The sequence below is a fragment of the Adiantum capillus-veneris genome, chromosome 23, assembly GCF_014529385.1.
Source record: "Adiantum capillus-veneris isolate H3 chromosome 23, ASM1452938v2, whole genome shotgun sequence".
In the NCBI taxonomy this organism is placed as follows: domain Eukaryota; kingdom Viridiplantae; phylum Streptophyta; class Polypodiopsida; order Polypodiales; family Pteridaceae; genus Adiantum; species Adiantum capillus-veneris.
Genome location: NC_140953.1, coordinates 135,275,570 through 135,283,605, shown reverse-complemented (window position 1 = coordinate 135,283,605; position 8,036 = coordinate 135,275,570). Strand labels below are relative to the sequence as shown.

Below are 8,036 nucleotides of genomic sequence, written 5' to 3'. Positions count from 1 at the left end.
ATTTTCTACTACTTGAGTGGCACTTTACATCTTGGCTTGTTTTATCCCAAGGGGGGATCATTGCCGCCAGACTTACATGCTTTTTTGGACTCAGATTGGGCTAGTTGTTTGGACACGCGAGTGTCCACAAGTGGTTTTTGTTTCATGCTTGGCAGTTCATGTATATCATGGTTGAGCAAGAAGCAACCAACTGTGGCCACTTCTAGTTGTGTGACTGAGTACAGGACAGTCTTCACAGCTATGGTTAAGTGTGTATGGCTTAGACGCCTTATGGCTGATTTGGGTGTTGGACAGGACACTGCCAACACTATCTACAATGACAGTCAAAGTACATTGGCAATTGTGAGGAAGCCAGTTTTTCATGCTTGCACAAAGCACATTGAGGTGCATTACCACGATGTCAGGGAGAGGCTCTCAGTAGGAGAAATCATCTTGTCTTATATGTGCCAATACAGAAAAACCTTGCAGATTTTTTCACAAAGTCCTTGTCTTGTGAGAAGTTTGAAACTTTCTGCAAAGCTTTGGGCTTACTCCCCTTTGTGGACTGATCATGTCCTCAGGGCATGGCACTTCCCATGTACTTGTAGAAACTCCATGTGGGGGTTTTGATGCATCTTTATCATGTAATCCACAACCCTCCCATAACCTCAATTGAAAGAGATCCCAATTCAAGAAGTAGGAGCATATATGGTGTTTGTCTCTTAACTTGGAGAAATTTTGTAAGAAAACGCGTTATGGTTGGGGGGGAAGAGAGAGAGAGAGAGAGAGAGAGAGAGAGAGAGAGAGAGAGAGAGAGAGAGAGAGAGAGAGAGAGAGAGAGAGAGAGAGAGAGGAGGGATGTTGTGGGAAAGGGTGCGTTGAGAGAGAGGGGAGGGTACACACACACACACACACACACACACAGGTCAATAGGTAACTCATGCCACTAACCACATAGACACGAGAGAGAGAGAGAGAGAGAGAGAGAGAGAGAGAGAGAGAGAGAGAGAGAGAGAGAGAGAGAGACAAGGAAGAAGAAGAAGAAGAAGTTAGTGAGAAATAGGTAAAGGAGACAAGAGGAGGGAGAGAGCAAGAGAGGTATGCATTGGACAATGGGTAGGAAAGTGAGATGGAGGGTGTGCGACAAGGGAATGAATAAGATGAAGGTGGGGTATAGTGATTTGTGGGGGGGGCGGGGGGGGGGGGGGGGGGGGGGGGGGGGGGAGAGAGAGGAGAGAGAGAGAGAGAGAGAGAGGGGTGCATAGGCATGGGGAGGGAGAGGGCAAGAGAGACAAGTAGTTAAAGGATAGGGAGGAGGATAAGGAGAGGTGGAGGTGGTGGAGAAGAAGAGGCCAACAGAGGAAGAGGAGAGGCTGGAGAATAATCATGGGTGGCATTGATGGTAATTTTGGTGGCCAAAATCTGTGGCACTAGCATGGGCAGCCCAAAAAAAAAATCTCACTCCAAAGTTCGCTTCACCAAGCTCTCTCCATATCCCAACTCTACTCTTTCAAAGTTAGTGCAATTGCACTATCTAAGGATGATCTATGGTCACATGTGCCCACATGTCAAAGGGTGGTTTCACTTGACTCTGTGTAAATATGTTACTTGTACAACTTTTGCAGCTTTCCTTTTTGTTCGATGATCCTTATCCCCCTTGGACAAGCATAAAATTAGAGTATATATAATACCATATGTTCCTCCATACCTTCTTTAGTCTTGTTTTCCTATAATGATTGCCTCAATTATATTGTCTTGGTGAATATTTGAATCAACCTGCTTAATGTCTACATGCACATGATCTCGTAGCTTGCGATACATTGCTCTAGGGAAATCGGTAAAGAAATTGGAGTGATAATGCATTGGTCACACTCTCACAAGGAGAATCTTGTCATTGAAAGTTGATACTGCATTGTTCACACTCTCACAAGAAGAATTTTGTCACTGAAAGTTGAGCTTAATTTTTGCTTCCTAGGTATCTACTACCCTTGCCATCTGAGTAGTACTTGTTATCTTCATTGTGACCATACAACCGTAGTACATATTCAATTAGTTGTATTGTGATTTTTTTTATCTAGCGTGATTGACATTAGGGTTGTATCAATACTCACTACGGCCATACTAGCAGTTGTTGCTTTTGGAGTCAAGAAATAAGTCACCCCTTTTGAGGTGTATTTCAACCATTTTAATAGGTTCTCAAATCAAGCCCTATTGCGTCACCAAATGTGAGCTTTCTGACACTCACTTTGTCAATGGATTAGTCAAGTTGTCGAATGGGTCCAACCATTGGATGGATCCACCAAGGACAATTCCACACTATTTGTAGTCAAATCCACTTTGCCACAAGTGTTACACTTGTCCCAAGTGAAGAACATTTGATGTCTTGTCCTTTGTCACTACGTAGGTCGAATTAACATTCACATATACCAAGTCTTGGACTAATTAGAGATAATACTAGTAAACAAACCCCATCTAAAATGCCTTGATTACACTAGCTTAGGCCATTGATCCCTAAGCACACTACATGACTATACCTTACAACTTGGAACTCTTAATGAGCCCGCATCCACTTATACGACTTTACATTGGCAAAACTGATTAGGGACTTTACAATAGATGTGCATGTTTGATACCAATGGCAATTGAGTCCTTGCATTTTTGCATCTGCACTTTATTTGTAGCTATCCTTTGTTTATAACCTTGGTGATAATCTATTAATTGTGTCTGAGCCATTCATACTTTGACGCATTCTTTGTCTCGCACAAAGTAATACCCTACATCACACTACTTATATAGTTTGCTCGAATAACTATGCAAGAGCCTCACGTCTGACATCTCAAAAGGGGGCCTAATGTGCCTCATTTCATGTGGTGATTATCATATCATCAACATAAATGGTAACTATTAGGAGCACATCACCAACATCCTTGACATACAAAATGCTCTTAGTTGGACTATTATGAAAACCATGTGCACTTACTATAGCATGTACCTTCTCATACCAAGCATGTCAATGTCACTATAAAACATAGAAAGCGTTTTTCAACATGCATGTTTTGTTTTCCTTCCCTTTTTGAACAAAACCATGAGGCTACGTTACATACAATTTTTCATGCAAAACACATTCAAAACCGGAGTCTTTGTTCGAGAACTCATTATGTGGAAGCTCACTTATGAACGACCAAAAGCGTCACTTGGTAGAAAATTTCAATCATTGTAAGCACCTAACCTTGAAGAAGAGAAAATGTATTGAACTCGGCAAAAGTTAACTCGTACTAAAGAGAGGCAACCTTTTCGGGCTAATTTAGAGCTGTGGTCTACCCAATGCTTCTAAATCGAAATATATTAGGACGTGATCAGGCGGGCACCAGCTATACAGCTAATGTAATTGGTGCAACTATGTCAAAATTGGCACTTGAAAAAGACTTGCATAGTTACATAGTAAGGCATATATCGATCAAATGGGACACGTGTGGCCTTGCATGAGGCAGAGCTATCCAATACAAGAATAGCTAGCCTTGCTTCACGTGACCACTACCTTACTAGAAACAAAGTGAATTACTTTTTCTCTAAAACATCTTTATGAGCAAAGTGAATAATACTTTGCAACAAGTTGAATAAATTTTTGAGGATGAGTGTGAACTATAAGCCCATTTATAGTTACTTCATTGTAAAGTTATTTTTGAGCGTTATGTAAAGCTATCAAAGGTCCAACTTACCCAAGGTCGTGTGTGTGAAAGGGACCTTAGCTAGAAGTACGTTGAATTGTTCATTGGCTAAAAACTGAGCTACAAACCGCCAGATCCGCTGATTTTGTTAACAGCAAACTTGGCGGGGCCACTAGATTAAAAGCTGGGGACCCCATGTGGCCTTGACCAATAGAAATTTTTCGAAAGCCCAAATTTATATATTATGTCAAAATATATGTGGCTACATTAAGCTAAGCTCTTTCTAAATGTGGGGAATTCGGATAAAGGCCCCCCATTTTGACAAAAGATTGCACAAAAAGCTTGAAAAAGGATGGAAAAGCAGATAATAATTGGCCCCAAAAAAAGTGGGTGCCCAATTATTGGAATATTCACCCAAAAAAAAAAAAGTTTTCTCTCACATTCTATTGGAAGGGAGGAGGAAGTACAGTTATGATGAAATTAGCAAGGTACTTTCATTGGTGGGGCTTGTGTCCATTGAAGCTCAAGCAAGTTTTAGCATGTTCCTGACTTCTGATGTTGATGACTCTCTCTCTCTCTCTTTCTCTCTCTCTCTCAATCCCTAGGGCCTACAGTACTCTTGTACTCTGCTAGCTAAAGCTTCCATAGCCATAGCCTTGCCTACACAATCCTAAACTCTGTGGTTTTACTCATTGATGCCCAATTGCTACATTGTGTGCTATCCCTCCCCTTGGGCACTTCCATACTTGCCATCTCTTTACTACCTTGGCCTTTTCATGGTTGCTATTTTAATGCAACACTTCCTTGCAATATGTGAATTGACATTCCAACATTTGCCCTCGCACCCTCTCCAAGGCAACTACCTTTGTACAAATTCCATTGCTAGTAGATTGCCTGCCTTTTGAGGCACAACAACATGGTCAGACTTTTCATGCAAGTGTAAGACACCCCCGCAACCACCCTCTCCTTCTCCATTGCTATGCTATGGTTCTTTTGGCCTGTTTCTTTTCAATAGCCATCAGCATTTTCTCTCAAAATTCTGAGGACCTCCCTACATACAATTGCCTACCCTTTTGGGGCAAAAGGTGCATTGGCTAAGTATCTCAAGGGCAAAGGCTTTCTGCAGTGCCACATGAAGGTAGTGCGTTGCCAGAATTTGCACACAAATGAAGCAAAAGCTTGCGGTCTGAGCTCCACATTGCTCTGCATTGTGCAGAGAAGCACCTAGCTCTACAAGGACTCAAATTTACTCATAATTGAGGTAGCCATGACCTCTTTGATGATGCTTTTGAAGAGGAAGCAACAGGGAGAAGAGCATGAAATCCAGAGAACCGGTAGCATGAGAGGGAGTGGCGAGATGCTGGCTCCGCTCATAGAAGGACCTACACCTGAGAATTTCGACAAGGAGGGGAAGAGAGAAGGCAAGTGGGGCTGGGTCAAAGATCAGCTCCTCACTAAAACACCCTCCATGTCTAGGGCCCTCTCCATGAACCACAGCCATGCACACACAGACGCATACAAGCGTTCAGACCTTCGTCTCCTCCTGGGCGTGCTTGGAGCCCCCCTCTGCCCAATCGCCATCGCAGCATCCGACCCCCTCCCATTCCTCTCTGTCAACAAGAACATTGCCATGGTATTGTGTTTAATTTCCTCATACACACACCCGAGAGAGAGAGAGAGAGAGAGAGAGAGAGAGAGAGAGAGAGAGAGAGGAGCCATCAGCATTCATAAAATTAATGGTGAGTTCCTCATAATGCAATCTGCGCAGGAGACGTCGTCAGCTCAATACATAATTCAGCAATACATATGCGCGACAGGCATAGCGAAGCTAAGCAATGTATCAAACTCATATGCTATGGGAAGAGTGAAGATGTTTGCATCAGAGTTTGAAACTGCAACAGAGGTGGTAAAGACGCGGAATCCATCCAAGTCGGCAGAGAACGGGTGCTTTGTTCTGTGGCAAATGGTGCCCAATATGTGGAATATGGAGATGGCTGTGGGTGGTAGCAAAGTGCATGCTGGAAGTGATGGGAAGCTTGTGTGGCGACATACGCCTTGGCTTGGCTCTCATGCAGCCAAAGGACCTGTCAGGCCTCTAAGGAGAGCTCTACAGGTATAATTTTGTCTCATGTTAGAATTTGAGGACATGCATACCAGGTGCAGTGATTTTCAATTTATGGACTCGTTTGAACCGTTGCATCCGTGTCATTCTTGTGGCGGAATTTGTTGTCAAGTACTGTGAGCTAGAAGAGGAGCTGCTCCTGTGCAATTGTCCAGGAAGGCCAATTTAATCAAAGACTATGATTTTCTCTTGATACAAACCTCTAAGTTGGGCCCCAACTTAGTCAAGGGGGAAATGCAACTAAAAAATTATAACAATCGGTTTAGGGTTTAGGGTTTAGGATTCATGGTTTTTCTATTTTGGTGCGGAGGGTGGGGGGGAGAGTCTCCTTGCCATTGTCCGCCATGAAGGACACTATTGGGCAGGAATCGAAGGATGACTTCACCTATTGGCAAGATTAAGTTGGCAACAAAAGGGAGTTTGATGAGAAACTTACTCATGGTGGATATCTATATGTGGCTCTTGCTCAATAGTATGTATCCCAAGTCCGCCAACGGTGATGTTTTCCAAGGGGAAATTGGAAATTGGTGTGTTTAAGCCAAAAATTTATGAAAGTTAGCTTGCATAAACAGCCTATCAAAGGCTAGGTATTCATAGTGCCTTCACCTTGGGCTTTTTTGGAGAGAATAGAGTCTAGACAAAGCTTTGTTGTGAATTTGGTCTATATATATTAAAGGCCTAAGGGGATTCCTGAAACTCTTGAGAGCATCTGTGGACCGTTTGATTAAGTTTTGTCGATGAGTGCCACATGGCAAACTTAATGATGGCAAACAAGCTTTTGTCCACATCTTATGTAGGCCACTTGGTGAAACAAACTGTGCAGCCGTGGATAATGTGTGTATATTGATGAGATGCTGTGTAATGTGGCAGGGGTTGGATCCCAGGACAGTGGCAAGCGTTTTCAGCAGTGGCGGAGTGCGCTGCATCGGCGAGAAGCAAGTGAAGGGGGAGGAGTGCTTCATTCTGAAAGTTGCAGCGGATGCCGCCACACTGGCGGGGCGAAGCGAGGGCCCCGCCGAGATCATCCGCCATGTGCTCTTTGGCTACTTCAGCCAGAAAACTGGCCTCCTTGTCCATGTGGAAGACTCCCATTTGACCCGCATCCAAGCCACCGCTGGCGACGCCGTCTTCTGGGAGACTACCATTGACTCCACCTTGGATGACTACAGGTACCAATCTACTGTCTCTCTTCTTTGCTGTGCTTGGGATAACCTTTTTGTCTTATAAATATCATGGCTTTGCTCCTTGCAACTTTTTAGGCTTCGTCTGCTTGTTTTGCACCTGAATGTTCCAAGAAAGAGGAATCCTCACCAGGATTTATACCTAAAAATGCCCAATTTTTTCACCTTAAACAGTAAGGTCCAATGAAATTACAACTGGGACTTTTCATTTTCAACTGGGAAATTTACACTATAAGCAGGGATGTGTCAGCACTGCACTAAAATTAATGGCATTTGCATTATACATTAATTTCAAAGGTATAATGAGCATTATGTGGGTTTAATTTTTGTGTCTTTCACATTTGACATATAGGTGTGTTGATGGAGTGATGATTGCTCATGCTGGAAAGTCCAATGTGACTTTGTTTCGGTTTGGTGAGGTAGCAATGAGCCACACTAAAACCAGATTGGAAGAGGAATGGAGCATTGATGAGGTTGCCTTTGATGTGCCTGGCCTCTCCTCTGAGCTTTTCATACCGCCAGCGGACATACGATCCCCGGCGATTAGCATGCTTGGCGAGTTTCACGAGCTCCCACGTGAAGAGAGAGGAGGCATCAAATGCTCCCTCAGCAAAAGCAAGGTTGCTGCCCTGGACAAGCCTCAAGAAAACTTGGATAACATTATATGGAGAGTGGAGGTCTAAGATGAGATGAGAAATCCAACTTGTAAAATTATATGTGTCTGTCCAATCTCTTTATAAATTTTGAAAGCATGAATTGATGAGAACAAGATGATGTTGGTATTCCATTAGATCTCACTTCATAAAGCTTTACCCTTGGGGCGGTGCACTATTAAGAAACCTCCTTGTGTTAATGTCCTTCAAGTGCTTATTTATAGCATGATCCCAAGGATCTAAGCACATATTTGTCTCATAGACATGTCTTCACCCCCTCAATACCTAAGCACAAGAAGATTTAGAAATTTTCTCATGTAGGAAAACGGAGTCTTTTCCGGTGTTTTTCATACAATGAATAACATCATGAGCTTCTGCTCGAGAGGCTCCGCATACCTAGCTAGGTATGCGGTGCCTCTCTCACAGAAGCTCA

The 8,036-nt window shown here is 43.2% G+C and overlaps 1 protein-coding gene across 1 annotated transcript; it reads left to right on the top strand.

The window, feature by feature from the left end:
• The first annotated feature begins 4,254 nt into the window (after positions 1-4,254).
• LOC147428634 (uncharacterized) lies at positions 4,255-7,735 on the top strand. Its single transcript, XM_086497172.1, has 4 exons — positions 4,255-5,280; positions 5,416-5,760; positions 6,640-6,938; positions 7,303-7,735. Exons 1-4 carry the CDS (start codon positions 4,915-4,917, stop codon positions 7,631-7,633), a joined length of 1,341 nt encoding a protein of 446 aa, XP_086353298.1. The 5' UTR covers positions 4,255-4,914; the 3' UTR covers positions 7,634-7,735.
• The last annotated feature ends 301 nt before the right edge of the window (positions 7,736-8,036 follow it).